The 18,864-nt window shown below is 50.4% G+C and overlaps 2 protein-coding genes across 4 annotated transcripts in view; both read left to right on the forward strand.

Moving 5' to 3' along the window:
* The window catches only part of LOC110390697 (GTPase IMAP family member 8-like), a 685,191-nt gene that overhangs the window by 591,212 nt on the left and 75,115 nt on the right, over positions 1 to 18,864 (forward strand). The window lies entirely within an intron of this gene.
* Positions 1 to 18,864, forward strand: part of SCAP (SREBF chaperone) — a gene marked incomplete at its 3' end in the record, with an annotated part of 51,631 nt that overhangs the window by 14,496 nt on the left and 18,271 nt on the right. For all 3 annotated transcript variants that reach the window (XM_021382129.1, XM_021382128.1, XM_021382130.1), the window contains 6 exon segments: positions 6,771 to 6,900; positions 8,058 to 8,215; positions 11,776 to 11,996; positions 13,651 to 13,756; positions 14,638 to 14,810; positions 15,499 to 15,625. In XM_021382129.1, coding sequence (XP_021237804.1) covers positions 6,771 to 6,900; positions 8,058 to 8,215; positions 11,776 to 11,996; positions 13,651 to 13,756; positions 14,638 to 14,810; positions 15,499 to 15,625 — 915 coding nt within the window.

Here is an 18,864-nt window from a genome sequence, read left to right on the forward strand (position 1 = left end):
AAGCGAGTGCAGGACCCTGCGCACCGGGAGGAATTACCCCACGCAGCAGTGCAGGCTGGGGGCTGACCAGCTCTGCAGGGAAGGTCCTGGTGGATGCGAGGGGACCGTGAGCCAGCGATGTGTCTTTGTGGACAAGAAGGCTGTTGGCATCCTGGCCTGCACTGGGAAGAGCGTTGCCAGCAGGGTGAGGGAGGGGATCCTCCCCTTCTGTTCAGCGCTGATGAGGCCTCGCTTGGAGCACTGGGTCCACTTGTGGGTCCCCAGTAGAAGAGATACCGTGGACATACTGGAGTGAGTCCAGTGGAGGGCTGCTGAGATGACGAAGAGCCTGGGGCAGTTCTCTTCTCCGGGCTGAATATTTCTCACAGGAGAAGGCTTGAGGAGGGGATCTGAGGGAGGAGGAGGATGGGGCCAGGCTCTTTGGGCTAGATGATCTCCAGAAGTCTCTTCTAACTTCTGCGATCCTATGTGAGGAAGGTGCTGCGGGGCCTGGGGCAGCTCTGCTGGGAGGAGAGGCCGAGAGAGCTGGGGCTGCCCAGCCTGGAGCAGGGGGGGGGCTCAGGGGATCCAGCATGGCCATAAACCCCTGCAGGAGCTGCAAGGGGATGGAGTGCTAACCAGAGGAGCCGAGCTGCTGACAGCTTCCTCACGCTCCACGCGCACGGAGGAGGCAGCGTCCTGGGGGAGCGCCTGATGAAACCCGAAGCAAGCTGTGTGGAACGAGGCCTCTCCTTGCTCCTCAGGAAAAAAGAAAGCTGGGAGCAGGACAGGGAGAATTTTCCCTTGCCCTGCTCAGATTTCCGAGGGTCCGGTCGGTGGGAAACAATGCAAAGCAAATGTTAATTTGATCAGAAACAGGTATTGCTGATGCACTTAGTAAGGCAAAACAGGGAATTGCTGCTGCCAAATGCCTGGCCTCCTCTGCCTGCTGGCAGAACCCTTCTTCCAAAACTTCCCTTATTAGCAGCGGGTTTTCAGATTTTTTTTTCCTATCTTTGCAATGGCTGGTTTGGGCCTGAAACCGTTTAAAAGCTTGCTCTGCAGTGAGCAAAATGGAGGTGGCAGCTATTTTAAGGCAGTGCATCACCACCCTCCGTTATCTAAGAGCTGGCAGCTCTGCCTTCCTTCACGTTCCCCAGCAGAAGGCTGTTTGGGGGTGGTGGTGGTGGTGAGCTCCGCTTTGATGCTGCGAAGGAGGAATATGCAATTGTAGGGATTGCAGTTCTGTTGTGCTGCCAGCTGCCTCGGGCTGACCTGGCACCTCTCCCTCTTGGCCCTTGAAGCTGTCTTGAAAATATGTAAAGTAGCTGGGTGAACATTTTTGCTTGAACCTACCTTGTGCTTGGTAACTAGCAAGGGCTTGTGCTTGAATTCAGCCATACTGACTCACAGGCAATCTGTTTTTCTTTGGCATTTGCAGAGGATTAGGGTGCACTTCCACGGGAACATCTGAAAAACCCTCCTCAAAACCAATCCTTTTATTTTTTTTTTTCTTTGAACTTCCCTGTGACCCGCTTTGGATCTCGCTTTTCTCCCCTCCTTGCTCCGTGCTTTCTGTTCACCTCTTCCCCTGGTGGTCAAACAAATCTCTGACACAGAAGCATGAGGAGGAGCGAACCTGAAGGCTGGGGCTCGCCATCCTGGAGCTTGCTGGGGTAGGAAATACAGAGGGAGCTGACCCAGGCCTGTCCCATCTCGCTGTCCTTGCCATGTTTAGTGGCTGTGGGGTGCTTCTGACACCTCAGGAGCAGCTTTTAATTTAATTGTATTGTTTTTTTTGGCTGACATTTGATGACTGAAGTAGTAGGCCTGGTGGATTTCTTGGTGGCATCGTGTTATTTTTGCACTTTCTGCCTGCTGTCGGTCTCAGGTGTCGCTGATGAGATCCACTCATACCACATGAGCATCTAAGGCTAAATGCATTCAAGAACTCATCTTTTAACATCTCACCAAACCAGCTTGCAGTAAGTACATATTGCAGCGCACACCTTGTGCGTTCTTTCACCAGACATCAGAACTTTACATAAATATAAATGCTCCAGTAGTCACAGAATGGCAGGGGTTGGAAGGGAGCTGGAGATCATCGAGTCCAGCCCTTGCCAGAGCAGGTTCTGTGCAGCAGGTCTGCGTCCAGACGCAACTTGGGTACCTCCAAAGAAGCACACTCCCCCGTCTCTCTGGGCAGCCTATTCCAGTGCTATTATTGTGGTATTAGTAAATACGTACCCCCCCCTGCACCCCTTCCCTTGCTGGGGATATCTGTTGATGCTGTAGCTGGCTCAAGAGGGGGAAGCTTTTGGTGTATGCTGACCCAAGGGTGAGCTTTGTTCCTGAGCGTGAGCAATGTGTGCTACCCAGCTCGTCTTGTGGTGAGGACTACGGAGCTGAGCGCAGCGCGTACGGATGACAGGAGCTGCTGCCCGGAGCAGGCTCCCTTTTAACCTTTTTAATCTTTTAAAAGTGGGCTTCCCGTGGGCCCTTTTCTCCGAATGCAGTTGCTGAAAGGATGGATAATAACCCCAAATGGTTCCAGCTCCTCTCAGTGTCAGGCAGTCTGCCAGGAAGCCCTGCTCCTGGTGGGGACATGTCAGTGTCTTCTAACGCGGCAGCTGCTGCAGCTCGTGCAGTCTCAGCCGGATCTGCTGCTAATGCCACCACCTGGAAAAGCCCTTGCTCCCAGTGAGGGGATCAGCTGTTAGAGCAGAGCCGTGCCCACGTGCTGGTTGGTAGGTGCCTGTGCTGCAGCACTGGCTGTGAGCACAAGGCGGGCAGTCCTGGCTGCTGCCTGAAACGCTGCCGTGCTGCCTTGACCAGCGATGAGCATGAGAATCAGTACTCACTGAGCTCATGGGAGATGATGAGGATTATGTGTTCCTTGGCACTATGGCTCTGGTTGTCTGAGCAGCCTCAATGCCCGCTCAGAGGAGGCTGGAGGAGCCCATCAGTGTGACCTGCACAAAGCTGGGGAGGGGACAGAGAAAATCTGCTCTGCATCGCACGAGAAGGGCAGCCTGAGAGACCTGCTGCATTGGATGCTGCCTTCCCCTTCCTTCCCTACTAGGGGAAGGGGTTACAAACACGCACGGGAGGGAGCACGTGGATCTCTTCTCACAGCCCCAATCCTATTGCATAGATCTAATTTAAACAATTGAGTTGCAGGGGAGTGCTGAGCTCGATTTTGACAGTGACAGGTCTGCACTGGGCGCAGGCTTGAAGGAGGTGGTGGCACAGGAGAGCTGTGGTTGCACTGGCAGCTGCAGGAGGACGTGGTCCTTAGCAGTGCATAGATGGCTCCAGAGCTATGTATTTTTTTTCCCCTGTACAGATTCCCCCTTTGCTCTTCCCCTCATTTTGTTGCTCATGATCCTTCCAACCAACGCCCTTTGCTCTTTCCCGTGTTGTGTTTGCGTGTACTCCTGACTTCTGTGGATGAAGTGGAAAATCCTAACGTGAAGAAAACATCCAACCAAGAAGAGAACCACCTTTGTTCACTTAAAAATAGCCATCAAGGAGCTGTGAGGGGCCGTGCCTAGCATCCTGGGAGGCGGCTTGCACTTCAGGATGGGAGTGGTTGGCTTCTTCCCCTGTACACGTTTTTTTAAAACAACTTTTGCAGCAGAAAAACAAACCGAATACTGGATTCCCAGCAAACCTTCATGTGAGCTGCAGCCTTGCGAGCTGACACGAGCTGTCAGAGAGGGCATAGCAGAATCCAGGGCTGCTTCCTGTGATAGCCTCGCTGCTGGTGGGACATCAGTGTTGATGACCAGGTCATTGTCTTGCAGACAGCTGGGGAAATTTGGGTCGTTAAGCCATCTCCCAGCTGTTCTCCTGTCCTTCTGCTGCAAGTTGCTGCTTCCACAGCTCTGCCAGCAGCTCTTGCATGTCCTCCCCAGTCCCCAAAGTGTAATGTTGCTGTTGAGGACCTGGTGAAGGAACTTCACTCAGTGCTCCAGGAGGTGTCCCTTGGCCGTGTGCTGCGGAGCCCTGCACAGGGACCAGCAGCTGTGGGCTCTCCTCCTTGGGGATCTCCCATCTCTGGCTGTGGGGCTGGGCACCCTACTCTGGGGGGGCCCTGCTGGAATGGGGGGGACCGGAGGGACCCTGAGGTGCCCCCAGCCTCAGCCACGCTGCCATTCTGTGCACAGAGCGTGCTCTTACCCACGTTGTGATTGTGCCAGGTTGGGGAGAGCTATCCATAGGGTGTCTGCCATTCAGAGACACAATGACAGGTTGGGAAGATTGATGTGAACCTTGGAAAGCTCAATGAAGGCAAAAAAGCAAATGCAGAGTCCTACACTTGGACACAATAAGCCCTTGGAGCTGCACAGACTGGGAGGTGCTGGGCTGGAAAGCAGCTTTGCAGCCAGGGATGAGTTGGGCAGCGTGGCCCTGCAGCTGAACAGGGCTGTGCTAGCAGGAGTGCAGCTAGCAAGAGTGCAGCCAACAGGGCTGGGGGTGCAGCTCTCCCCTTGTGAAACTGCAGCTGCTGTCCTGCAGCCGGGCTGGGGCTCAGAAGCATTGCTGCACTGGGATGGATCAAGCAGAGCTGTCAGTGAGGGGGGCATCAAGGTGGGGAGGGGGCTGAGGAGCTTCATTCTGAGTAGACGCAGGGGTGATCTCACTGCTGGCCCACAGCAACAGGCTGTAAGGGAAAATCTATTCATTAAGAGAGTGATCAAATATTAGAAGAGGCGCCCAGAGAGGCACCTCTGTCCTTGGAGATATACTCAACCTGATGGCATGGCCCTGAGCAAAGTGCTCTTGCTGGACTTGATAGAGCTCCCATCCACGTGGGTCCTGCAGTGCTGGAGGTCTGCAGGTCCCTCCTTGCAGCAGGGCTGAGCTTGAGGTCAGGCTTGAGAAGCTGAGCCTGTCTGCTCAGCTTCTGAGCATCTCCAGTGATGGAGAATCCACGGGAGGGTTCTTCCCAAGGTTAGGCATCCTCCTTGGGGGTGGTAATGCATTGCTTCTCCAGGCAGAGCTCATTGTGCCCGTTTTAATTGTTCTCATCGTTACACAAAATAGTTTCCGCCGCCTAGAAAGCAAAAAATCCTTTAGGAAATGAAGACGACCCGCATGCAAGTTCATCTGCCGGGATGTAGGGTGTTCTGCTTCGAAAAGCAGGTAGGGCTGTGTGCAGCATGAGCTCACCTTGCTCTGTGAGGGAGTGCTCAGCATCCTGAGGAGCTCCAGCTCTCCATTGCCCTGTGCATGGTGCTGCAGCTGTGAGCTCTGGTGGTGGGCAGCTCCCAGCACTCTGCATTGCACCCAGCACCTTCTGGGTGCTGGAGCTGCTCTTGGGGTGCACCACCAGGCTCTGCCTGGTTCCGTTATCTGACAGATCCAGCAGGACCTGTCAGATCCAGCAGGACCTCAGCCACTTGTTCAGCTCGTTCAGCTTTATCTCATATTCTCTGTTTTAATTGATATCTGCCTTAGTCTGGCTCAGGCACGCAGTGGTTGCTGTGTGTATCTCCCCAGGCTTTGTTTTCAGCAGATCAGCTGTGACCAGCAGCTGCTGTGTGGCTTCTAAAAGGGCCCAAACTGGTGGCAGCTTGGGAAAGGAGAAGAGGCCGTGCTGCATCTCCAAAATGGGCCTTTTGTGGGGCGTTTTCACCTCCGATGTATTATCACACCATTTCGTTCCCTTTTTTTCCTCTTCTTTTCCATTGCACGATGAAAGGATCATAATTAGATGTTGCGTTTTTGTCAGGCTCATAGAATAGGCGATCTGACAAGCTTTGCTTTTGATTCCATTACCCTTTTTCAGCTTTTGTTGTTCAGTCTGAGGCCTTATCTTTAGCTGCTGCTTATCCGCTCCATGGCCTTTGATGATGCAAGCTAATCCCTAACGAAGCCAGCAGAGTACTGCGTGAAAACAATTCCAAGGCCTTTATATTTATGCTGACGGCGCTGCCAGAAAAGCTTGGCTATTCTGAAAGATGTGCCAGGCATTCGGGGCCTGATGGGTTGACGTGCATCTCACACAAAAGGGCAGAAGCAGCAGCATCAGAAAGCCCTGCAAGCTCTGAGCTCTGCCTTGTGCAGCGCTCCGGCTGCCTGGGCAATGCCTGGAGAGCAGCAGTCTTGCTTGTTCCACCAATTCAATTCTGATATAGTTTCAATGACTTGCGAGACTCTGCGGAGCTGAATTCTGGTTTTATCAGAGTGGTGGAAAAACTAAAAGTGATAACTCTCTGAAACCTCAATGTTTCAACTTTCAGATTGTTTTTAGGTATTTGCTGCGCGGTGGCTGCTGTAGTGATCTGAGGATGGTCGTGGCAAAGGAGAAAGAAGATAAATACTGCCTGGCTGTGCTGTTACCTGATTGCTGCTAGGTCAGAAAGCAGCCAATAAACTCATGCAATAAACTCATTTTTTTGCAGGCTGTGGAACAGTAGAGACGTGGCTGGACCTAGCACTGCCAGCCTTTAGGTGACTGCAGATAACTCGGATGAGTTCCGACCAGGAGAACTTCCCTTTTTTTCCCCCAGGCTTCTTGCCTGTCCCTTTCCAAGGCAGAAAACCTCCCTTGTGTTGGAGAAATATGTAAAACTGTCACCATGAGAGCTGATGTGCTGTTACACTGCGGCTGTGCCGTCTGTCCCGCAGAGATGGGGTCAAGGTGGGGTGGGCTCGTGTTTTCTCTGCCCATTCATTCTTAGAGCTCTTCTGGGAGACTGTTTAAAAGCCTGGTTCAAAAAAAAAAACACCCAACAAAACCACAACCCAGATGACAACGTTTCTCCCTTATGTCTTAACCACAGCTACCCGCTGCTCAAGCTGCCCTTACCCGGAACAGGACCCGTGGAATTCAGCACCCCGGTGAAGGATTACTCTCCGCCCTCCCCAGACGTGGTCTCGCAGCAGGGAGATCTCAGCGAGCGCCCTGACTGGGTAGGTCTGCACAGGAGCTCTGTGGGGCAGCCAGGCAGCCCCACTGTGCTGGGGTATGGGCCTGCAATGGGCGGTGTGCTGGTGGCTGGTGTTGCTTTGCGTGGTTGCCGAGGTTAGGCTGTAACACCAGTGGTTTTATCTGAGTCTTACTCTATAAGAAAAAAAAGGATGCTAGGCATTTGGAAGAGTTGAAAGCTCTGAAGTGCTGTGTGAGGGCCTGTTTTGCCGGGTTAACATGGGTAGCTTTGTCCTGGGGCAGTTTAATGATGGGTTCTGGGATAACAGGCCCCAGTTTCCTAATGTCATAGGAAGGCATGCAACCTGAAGCAGCAACCAGTCCAGTGGTACAAACCACTCAGGTAAACTAGACTTAGAGCCTAATGTTCAGGGTGAGGAGTGAATGTTTCTTTCGCATGAACAAGGTGGAACCCTGATAACTTCCCCAGAGGGCTGATAACCTGATCCAGTGCACCAGGAAGCAGTTCTGAAACGACGCTTTGCAACCTGTGCTGTTCTTTTTCATTCCAAACTCTCCGTAAAGGGGAAGTTGCCTGTTGGCTTAATATTTCTCTCTCTACTCTCTCCACGGGTGTTCTTATTGTGGTTGATGTCATTCACCTTCTTCTACACTTCCTGGTGCAATGGAGAGCTTTTTCTCTCTGCGGTTAACTCACGTCGATGCCGGCTGATGAGATCTTCCCTTCTGTTTTGTTACCTCGTCCTGCACATGCAGCACAAAAGTTCTGGCTGTCCCTGTCCCTGCAGCAGGGCTCGGCAGCCTGGGCACACACAGGCCAGGAAGGTTGAAGTAGCTCACAGCAGAATCTGCACAGTGTGGTGGGAAGCATCTGTGAGAGGCAACGAGTCCCACTCCTGCCTCTTGCTCCAGTACCAAACTGAGCAGGAGCTGGGAGCCTGTGCCTCACAGAGAAGCGCAACGTTCTGATGACAGAAAGGGCAGTGGCATTTTGCCTCGCTGAGAAACAGACTCTTTCTGTTCTTGCTAGGTTACTACTGCCGTGTTTCACCTCTAATTTGGGAAAGAAGAATATAGCCTGGCAAACCCCTTCCTGAAAGGTTGCCAGGCTGTGATCTAATTCCGCTCAGCGGCTTCCTGCTCACCATGTGTTCCCATTCTCCCCTGCTTTCCCCCGCAGTATGTCGGTGCTCCTGTGGCCTACATTCAGCAGATCTTTGTGAAAGCAACCGTCTCCCCATGGCAGAAGAACTTCCTCGCTGTTGATGTCTTTCGTTCGCCGCTGTCCCGCGTCTTCCAGCTGGTGGAAGAGATTCGAAACCATGCCCTGAGAGACAGGTAACCATGGTTTGTTAAGGCTCCTCTGAAAGGCAGAGCTGCACGCATCCATCTTCTAACATATTGCTTGTTAAGTCTGATCATAGAATCATAGAATCACAGAATCACCAAGGTTGGAAAAGACCTACAAGATCATCCAGTCCAACCATCCGCCTACCACCAATATAAACCATGTCCTTCAACACACACCAGTCCTGCATGCACAGCACTTTGGCTTTTTGCTAGAGAACTTATCCATCCTTTAGCCAGTGTTAATTGTCAGGAACCCTCCAGTTGGAGCCTTAGGCTGAGAGGTCAGGAATGGTCCTCCAAGGTTACCCCTTCTGTAGCAGATAGCAGTGTCGTATAATCCTTTTGATTAGCATGCAAGATTTGTGTTAAAGCAAGCTCACTTGATGCTGCCGTGCCTATTGTGAAACTCTTCTACAATTTCACGTGATCTTTATCCTGGCTTTCCACTTTGGCTGTGTTGAGGGCTGGTTTATACCTGCTCTGCTTCCAGATATTTACAGGGAAAACCCATTCTCCCCAGCCCAAATCCTTGGTTGTTAAACCAGACATAGGAGACTCGTGGCTTACACTGGTGAGATGGCTCTGGTTTCAGTTGGTTGCACTGGTTGCTCTTCTCCATACTGTTCTCTCTTCCCTGAATGTGGGAGATGGGGACTGCACACAGCATTCTCAGTGAAGTCTGATTTATTCCTTATTTTCCCTGGAAATCCCTATTCTGAATGCAGTGAGGTTGCAGGTCATGGCTAGTCACACTGGGATTACATGTTTGTCAGGTGGTTGGTTGGTGTCTCCACGTCCATTGCTCTTTCTCTCATTTCCAGCTGACGAGCTGGAAATACAGCAGAAACTCAGTTCAGTCCCCAAGTGCATGGGGATTTTGTACTGCCAATAGAAATGAGATCAAATGTAGTCCAGCCCTTGCATCATGCATTTCAGGTATTCTGTTCCCCTCTGGCTTAGCAGCACGTCTTTATTTTGTGTCCTTTACAAATGTTTGTGTATCCTGCTCCAAGGTTATCAGGAAAAATACAAAACAACACTGGTTCTCCGAGCTGCCTGTGAAGAATTCCACTCTGCTTTCTGCAGCACCAGTGGCTCCCCTGTCTGCAGCCCCGTGACTGCTTTCCTGTTAACCTTGTTCTAAACTGCATCACAATCTTTGTGCTGGCTTCTGTCTTCCCTGTGAACTAAAGCATTTTCTGTGTTGCTGCATCAGATTCTTCATTGGAGCCACGTAGATGAGATCTGCTGAGCCCTCCTGTTCCAACAAGTCAGGCATCTGGAAGGAAAGACCACTGGGATTCATTTGGCATAGTCTCGCTTTGTAAACCAAGAATACATTTCATACCTGTTAATTTGCCTCTTTTTGCCTCTTTTTCTTGTAAAATGTTTTCCTCTGAGTTATAAGTTCTTATTTGCTGCCAAGTTCTTGGCTTTCTAAGGACAGAAGGGCTTCCTGACTTATAATAACGATGGTGGTGAGAGCTGGAGTCTTTGATCATCTCCTTGCTTTTTAGCTGGCAGCTTTCTCCATTCTTTGTCCTCTGATTCCCGTGGCTGGGGATCACGTCCTCTTTGTTCATTTCATCCTCCCCTGGCAGCATCCTCCATCGCTTCGTTTCTGAGTGCTCACTTTGCCTCTCTACCTGATGATTTGCCCTCTTTTAAAACCGAGCCCTGCGAGTTAGCTGTCTGCCTTCTCTCTGATATTATTTAGAAACGCCACTCATGCTGTTAAATATAGAGCTCTTTGCTGCTGGCTCACAAAGCCTTGGCATTCTTTCTGTTTCCAGTTCTTCTCTTCCTCTATCACGCGTATAATTTTAGATAGCAGTCATTATATAGTTGCCAGTTACAAGGCAGAAACAACTTGCTCCTGCTGTGTGTGTTGTCTGCTCGTTATCTCCCCTTTGTGTGTGTTGCCCTTGATGAACCATGAGGCAGCATGGGGGCAAAATTAGCCTTACACAAAAGGCAAGGGAGTGGCTTAGGCCTTTGAACCTGAACCATGAGGGCTCCCATTTGGGGGCAGACTGGGGATTTCCAGAAGCACCAAACTTTGAGATAAGTTCTGAAGTTGCCTCAGAACTCGTGGTCCAGTTCCTTCCTGTCAGTTGCTTTTATCACTTAAGCACGGGTCATTTTCTTGCTATGAAAAAAAAAAAGCATTCTTTTACACTAAGATGGGACGGAAGCAGCAGCAGATTGGATAGGAAACACACAGTGATTCTCTTTTCCTTAATTTTGGTATTGATCTCTGCACCTGCAATGCTGGGCACGTGGGCCGTATGCATTCCCTTCATACGTGGGAACTCTCTCAGGCTTGTCTGCAGTGTGAACTGTTGTCACTGTGATGTTTCGGAGTTAGTTAAAGCTGAAATATAAAACAACAGCCTTCGTGCTTTGTCTGAAGGCATCCCTGCATCAGTTCTTTTGGATTCTCTCTTGGAAAGCTTCTGTTCTTAGAAGCACAGTACTTTCTGATGCGTTTTCTAGTGTGTTATTTTGCCAGCTGTGGCTTTACTTCAGTAGCTTGCCCCGCAGCGATGGGATATAGATTCTGGAGGGGCTGTTTGCAAAATCATAACTCAGTCCTTGTTGGCTGGGCTCCATGTTTTCTCCTTCCACTCACTGTGTAAAAACCCCTCACGAGAAGGCATTTTAAACCAGGACTCCGACTGACTTGTCTTCTGGAGACCATTTCTCTGGTATCCTTGGGCTGGAGCCAGGGAAGGTTGGTCTCCAGAGCCTTAGATTGGCCTTTGTTAATTATCCTCTTCTGTGCAAACACCGCTGCTTGCCCATATCGTGTTGAGGGAGGTGTTCTCTTCTGGATCTGCAGCTCTGGCTTGTCTGGCCAAACGGTGTGCTGGCAGGTGTTGTAACTGAGCCCTCACCATCAGGTGCCATTAGAAGCCCAAGCTGAGCCTTTCTTGAATTACTGCTCGATGAGGATTATGTAACTGCGTTGAAGAGAAGCTTTGGAACAACCCTGAGTTCCACGTCACACCCGATTGTGGCGTTACACCTCCATTCCTTTCTGAACCTGGAAGGCATTTTCTTTTCCACGCAGTACAGAGCAGTGCTGAGAATGTTTTGCACAGCTGCAGATATTGAATCCTTTGCACATTTTAGAGCAGTCTGTGTACCTTACCCACCTCAGGCAGGCCAATAAATATTCGTGTGTAGTGCTCCATTCGACACAGGTGCAAAGAACTAGAGGAGTTTAAGGTGTTTTAAGAGGAACGTCAGGGAGCCAGTTTCTCTGCAGTACCTTAAATGTGGAACTGAAAGCTCTGGCATCTCAGGTGGGTAACCAGGGAAAGCTACAAGGCCAGAGAGCATGCAGAGAAATGATAATGAGGTTCTGGAGATTGCACCCCTATCACAGTGAGGTCCTTGTCCATGGCCCTGGGCTCTTGACCCTTGGTTGCTAAGGACAAGCGGTGACAAGTGCAGGTCCTTGGGGTGTTCATCTCAGCAGGTTTGCTTTCATTTGGGAGAGCTGCACCGTACACAGCGGTGTCTCATCTTTGTTTGCATTTCAGCTCTGGTGTCAAAAGCTTGGAGGAAGTTTGCCTGCAGGTAACAGACCTTCTTCCTGGCCTCAAGAAGCTGCGGAATCTGCTCCCCGAACACGGCTGTCTGTTACTGTCTCCAGGGAACTTCTGGCAGAATGATCGAGAGCGATTTAATGCTGACCCAGATATCATCAAAACCATCCACCAGCATGAACCAAAGACTCTGCAGACATCAGCTACTCTCAAAGGTAAGAGGCTGAAAGGCCAAAGAAGCTGTGAGAAAGACCTGCAGCTTGCACTGCTGTTTTGTCCTCGCTATTTCCAGTATCTAGATTGCTGCTAGTGCCAAACTGGGTGGCATTTTGTTACTCACAACACTGGGAATGAAGCTACCAAATATATTTCATCGCTTTTGTTATGCCTGTGTTTGAAGCCCATTCTTTATTTGTGGGAAGCGAACAGTTCCACTCAGTGAGCCTCCTTTCTGTAGGTGTAAAAATAACAGGCGAGTCGTTGAAGTTTTTGTTCCTCTTACTCTACATGTGCACAATGCTTTTTCCCTCATGCTATTGTCTGTTACATTCAGTGCCTGTCTCCTCGTGACGGATAAGCCAGCATTCATCCTGCTCCCTTTGTGCTTTCACTGATAGGTGGGCCCATGTGAACCTCGTGAGGCTCAACAAAGCAAAGTGCAAGGTGCTGCACTTGGGTCAGGGTAAACCCAGATATGCCTACAGGCTGGGAGAGGAGCTCCTTGAGAGCAGCTTGAGAAGGAGCTGGGGGTTCTGGTGGATGAAAAACTGAACGTGAGCCAGCAGTGTGCACTCACAGCCCAGGAGGCCAGTGGTGTCCTGGGCTGCATCAGAAGAGGGGTGGCAGTGGGGCAGGGAGGGGATTGTCCCCCTCTGCTCTGCCCTCGTGGGGTCTCAGCTGGAGTACTGCATCCAGGTCTGGGGCACCCAGCATGGGAAAGATGTGGAGCTGTTGGAGAGGGCCCAGAGGAGGCCATGAAGATGCTCAGAGGGCTGGAGCACCTCTCCTATGGGGACAGGCTGAGGGAGCTGGTCCTGTTCAGCCTGGAGAAGAGAAGGCTGTGAGGAGACCTCATTGCAGCCTGCCAGTATTTAAAGGGAGATTATAAACAGGAGGAAAATCAACTTTTTACTTGGGTAGATTGTGATAGTGTCTGAAAAGGGGCTTTGTGTCCATTAAGTGAGTCTGTTTTAAAGGTTATTTCTTGAGCATCCTTTGTGTGTGCACATTGTGGTTTGGAGCACATGGGGCCTTCCTTGGGGAGCTGATTTGAAACAGGAGAAGAGTCCGCGGTATCCTGGGAACTCCTGCAAGTGGAGGCAGTGTTCATCATTCTGTGTCATGTTTTAGGTCTGTATTTTGGTACACCAGATTAACAGGGAAGGTATTTAACAGTCCTCTGAAATGCAAAATCTTTTTGGACCTCTGGTTCAAATCCTTCCCAGATATGCACACAAACAAGGGCTTAAGGATTTCTTTGGCTCCATCCTTAATGTCTCTCTCTGTTGAGGTTCAGCTTGGGTGCCTGCTTGAAGTGCCAGTGCTCCAATGCACACAGCATGGGGAGCAAACAGGAGGAATTCAAGGTGTGTGCCGTCGTAGGGCCATGGTCTCACTGGGTTCAGAGAGACGAGGAGGGGCAGCTCACAGCACTGGAGCACTGCTGGGGATGGAGACAGGCTGTTCAGGAAGGACAGGCTGGGAGATGAGGGGGAGCTCTCCTTTGTGTGAGTGAGCATCTGGAGCACACGGAGCCTTGCTTAGGAAGGTGATGAGCTAGCATGTTTCACAACGAACCTTCTCACGTCCCATCTTTTTTTGCCCGTTTTTCCCTTCTCCTGACGTTTTGTCCGTGCTGTGTTTTTGCAGATCTGCTGTTTGGACTCCCAGGGAAATACAGCGGGGTGAACCTGTACAACAGGAAGCGAGTGGTGGCATACACTGTCACACTGGGTCTCCAGCGATATGATTCCAGGTAGGGAGCTGTGGCTGTGCTGTTTTAATGCTGGGGGACCCTTATTCGTTGCTTGGAAAGTTTGCTGTTGTTTTTTTTTTTTCTTTTTTTCCTGTTCTGATTCTCGCTGTGCTTTTGTTTAGTCTCCATTTCCATATGTTTTGGAGTATTTTGGGAGAAAGCTTGCTGTGCTTTAGAGAAATAAAATACTATCAGTACTCAGATCCTTTCTAAAAAAAAAAAAAAAAAAGCAGGTATAATACCCAAAGCTGGCACTGGGAGTTCCTCTGGTGATGGCTTCATCTGCACACAGAGCTGTCCATTGGAGCAGCCAAGGCCCAGTAGGTCTGCTTTGACCTAGTTCCTGGTGCACGGAGCTGGAGTGCTTTGCTTTCCAGTAAGCACTAATTCCGCTGGTACCAAGCGAGAAACCCCCGTGGCAGTGTTGGCAAAGCTGGTTTGGCTTGAGCAAAGCTGAGGAGGAAGCAATCTGCTCCGTGCTGCACAGAATTCCCCAAGGGATGCCTGGGACACAGCTGGCAGCGCTGCAGTCAGACCTGTGCCCATACAGGAGCCCTTTTCAGCCTCAAGGGCTATCACGTAGCACCTGTAATTACTTGAAACACAGGGGATGTTGGAGCCTGCGGGATGTTCTGTTCCCCAGGGCCAAGGTTTCTGATGATGAGCCTTTGCTTTAAATAGTTCTGCTGAATCCTCAGTTATCTTTGAACCTTTACAGAAAACAAGGGGTGGGAGAGCAGTAAGACCTAGAGAGAGCCGTGCTTTGTGCGGATCTGTGGAGCTTCTTGGTACCTGATCTCTGCTCCTCGAGCTCCTGCTTGCAATTGCTTGCTGCCTGTTGGGTGCAGTGTGAGTGACAGCCTGCTCACTTCTCACCTCAGGTTCCTCAGCAGCCTCCGCTCCCGCCTCAAGCTGCTGCATCCCAGCCCGAACTGCACGCTGCGGGAGGAGAGCATCGTCCACGTGCACTTCAAGGAGGAGATTGGCATTGCTGAGCTCATCCCCCTCGTCACCACCTACATTATACTCTTCGCTTACATCTACTTCTCCACACGTAGGTTTGTGGGGTGGAGAGCCTCGAGGGGAGAAGCAAGCTAGTAAGCCACCTGCAGAGGCTCCAGCTGAATACTGAAGGGGTCATTGTGGGGGTACACTGTCCCTGCCCGTAGCGCTGCCATGGCACTGCGGATCCCTCCTGTTTCAGCAGCAGAGCTGATGTTGAAATCTGGCCATGAGCTGTCATGTGGGGGGTGAGCAGTCTTGCTGATCTGGGTTCTGCTCATTGGTTCCTTTCAGCCAATGTGTGGTCATTCCTAGTGCTACCTTCTGAGCTGTTCTCTGTCTTACATAGCTTTGAGTGCCATAGCAGTGATGCTTTTTTAAATACGGACAGACTAATTTGTGATCATGCAAATGAAATGCACGTTCTGAGCTTGTGGTTTTAGACCTTACCAGCCCTATGTAAGTTCCTTTTTTCAAGCCCCAGCAGTGCTGGACTGGAACTGGTCTAAGCTCCAAGCCAGGCGCTGTCCTCTGTCCCATCCTTGTGAGTGTAATTCTTACATAGCAGGAGTTTGGGGATCTGTGTTGCAGACACAGACCCTGAGCTGCCACCAGCTCTGGGCTGCAGGCTAGCAAATCCCTGCTGGCATAAACCAGGATGAGGATCCCTTCTCCTTGATTTTGATTGGCGTGTCGTTTTCTTTCGCTTGGTAACAGACGCTTTGCATTCTGTTTTTCAGGGAAGATTGACATGGTGAAATCGAAGTGGGGTCTGGCTCTGGCAGCGGTCGTGACAGTGCTCAGCTCCCTGCTGATGTCAGTCGGGCTGTGCACCCTGTTTGGTTTGACACCTACTCTTAATGGAGGGTAAGTTTCCAGCACCACACCTCTTCCTGAACGAGGGCAGATGGAGGTGAAATCATTTGAAAACAGCTGTTGGATGTTTAGGCATTAAAATAAGTGTTTTTCACCTAAGCTTACGTTATACTGTATACTGATACCGCTGTGTAAAACGATCAGCTGACCCTTCCTGAGATGAAGGGCCGTGGATTTCTTTCTGTCCAGCAACAAGACTTTGCTAGGTCTCAGTCTTCCTGGAGATGCCTCCATGCTGAGCCTCTTCCAGCCTCAAGCAGGAGGGATTGGCTGGGACAAGGTCTTACTCATGAACATGATTTCCTGGCAGCGGAGTAGGCACCCACCTTTCTCCTGCAGTGACTTGTCTTAGCACCCAAAAGGGCTCACTGCTTCTTCTCTGGCTGCCTTGGGTTCGTTACATTTTGCTGAGGAGAATCTGTGAAGGTGGCAGAACTGACTGCTGGCCAGCCTGAGGGCTGTGCACCCCTCACCCATCTCTGGCAGCGTTTCTTTTGCCCTGGGGTCTTGTGCAGGTGGGTGCTCGGACTTCTGATGTGGTTATTACCACTCGTATTTGTGTCAAGTTGAAAACACCCGAGAGCCCGATTAATGAAAGTTCCATTCAGAATCTTTTGGTGTTCAGACCCCTTTCCTAGGTAATTAAAGAAGTACCCATCGTTTTTCTTCCCATTTCTCCTTCCAGCTGTGTGCTGCTGAAACAATTAAGGTCTGACCAGGAGGGAGATTCCTCAGTGCTGGTAATAGTTTACCAGGAGCCAGACCAAGAGAGGGGAATTCCTCCCCAAGAAGCCTAAAAGAGCTATGAACTTCAGGGAAATATTTGTTCCCTTTTTTACCACCGTGGTAACTAGGAACCTTAATTATGGATCTAGACTACATTATTCCACCAGCTGTACAAACAGAGCAGATAGGATCCACGAGGAGTTCACAGTTTTAATGCAACTTTAAACACAGTATTTGGATGCAGATGTATGAGTGGAATCCAAGGGATTTTGGTTTAATCTGGTTTTGGTTAGCATGGTGACCAAGGCCTTTGTATGCTCTTAGCCTTACAGTTGTCACACGTAAGGGCTCAACTAATCCAGCTATTCCTTAATTAATTCAGTCCTTATTTCTTAAAGTAGCTTTCCTGCAAAAATTCTTTGCCTTAAAGTGACTGCATGGACAATTTCCTTTGGAGTTCAAGCTCAGCTGTTGGAAGCTTCCTTCTTGCAGAACTTTATAAATTCTGTTTAATGAGATGGAGGACGCTTGGATTCTGTGGTGCTGGGTTCTGAGGACACCGGGGCTTTGCTGACTTCTGGTGGTTGTGACTTTTCGCACTTTTTGCTGCAAGAACTCTTGTAGGGGGAGATCCCACACGGAACCTGCTCCTCTCCTGAGGGAGGCACCTTGAGCTTCACCATCTGAAACCACACTGAGGCCTGCCTTGTTCTGCCAGAGGTGGGATCGTGCTGAAAGCATGGAAGGTGTAGATGAGATGAGGGCAGCACTGATACATCAGCAAACTGCATGGAGATGGGTTGGGACTGCAGGTGCCCAAGAGATCCCGGGTTGCCCGGTGTCTGCTGGAGCACTATCCCTCTTGGTGCCTCTTTCCTGGCTGGGACAGGGTGTTGGTGGTGTGTCACACACCGGGCGGTACCGTGCTAGGATTTGGCCAGCCTCAGGCTGCAGGCTCAGACTGCTTTGGTTAAACTTTGAGCTGCCTTTTAACCTTTTTTATCCATTTAGGCTCCAGCAGGGCCTTCTAGATATGGGTGTGTTTGTTTTAATGGTACCTGTACTCATGATAAGCCCTCTTCCCTCACCCGATTTTGTAAGGCACTAAAATAAAGCTTGTTGCTTAGAGATCAGTATTGACTTCTTACTACCATACGCTGCATAAACTGGACCTTAATCGTTATCAGTCATCTTTTATCTTTCCTTGATAGTCTTCCCTCGTCTTACAGCACAGTTCAAATATGAATGAAGTAAAATAATTATAGGGAAGAGGCAGACGTGAATCTCATTTTTACAGAGAAGAAAATTCAGTGGAGATGGGTGGCGTGATCTGTCCAGGATTTGAGGCTGAACTGAGTTAGGCAGAATGCCTGGAGATCTCTGGGAGAGGGAGATGTGAGAGCTGGAAGACTGTGAGGGTCTCTGATTGTAGAGCACGAGTGACCACCCCACCAGCTGCTATCTTGACGAGGCTGCAGGAATCACAGTCTCAGCTGATGACCCACTGCTCCTTATTGGCTACGCATTCTTTTGTATATCTCTTTTTGACCTAAACCGACCAGCTCAGATGTGAACATCTGCATTTAGAGAAGCTGACGTGATGAATCCTTAAATCTTCCAAGGGTTTTGGTTAAACCTGGGAGTCTCTCTGTTCACAGCTGGAGTCACAGAGTCAGAGGAGACCTCTCCTCTTTGTCGGGTTGTGGTGCTGCTCCTGTTTACTCTGATGGACGCCCATCTTGCTCTGACCCCTTTTGGCATCCAGGTGGTAGGTGCAGTGTAAATCAGTGGACGCAGTGTTCCATCTCCCCATGCTCTTCCTCCCTCTTCCTTTTAGCAGCTCTTCCTCAGTGTTTGGCAGGCAGTGTGATGAGGATCTCTTGCCACCTGCCTCACTCTGGGTGCAGACCAATGAGCTTGGGTTTCGTTGCTGCTGCTGTTTGCAGGGTGTGACAGCTTGTATCTGCCCTGCACAGCCTTGCATTGCTCTGCAGGAGAAGCTCATGCTGGATTGCTCTTAAACTGCTTGTCGTCTGCAATGAAAAGTGCTGACTCTTCAAGGACTATTTCAGCTCGTAATCTGTGCCTCCTAATTAATTATCTCCAGCGATCGAAGCAACTGTCGAAGTAGGGCGTAGTTGAGAGTTATGGATTTCCTTTGCCAGGTTTGTGCTGCTTTCCAAAGGCTCTCTGCAAACAGGGCAAGGCAGATCTGCTCTGTCTGGCAGGGCTGGGTGTAAGGACAGGACTCTGCAAGCGCTCTGCAAGGCTGTGCTCTCGGGCAGCCTGCTCTGCACATCCGTGCTGCGCCGTGCAGCAGACCTCTCCCTCGTGGCTGTCTCATTCTCTTCCTTCAGCAGTTTCCATCCCTAAGGATTCCAAAGAGATTTTCTCGCATCCGTGCTCTGTCCTGAACTGCTGCTTGGAGGAGTGGCACGGGCTGTGAACTGAAAATGCCTTTAGATGAAGCCAGAACTTGAGTTGTACTTGCTGGATTTTAGATT

Source organism: Numida meleagris, unplaced genomic scaffold, assembly GCF_002078875.1.
Source record: "Numida meleagris isolate 19003 breed g44 Domestic line unplaced genomic scaffold, NumMel1.0 unplaced_Scaffold180, whole genome shotgun sequence".
Lineage (NCBI taxonomy): Eukaryota > Metazoa > Chordata > Aves > Galliformes > Numididae > Numida > Numida meleagris.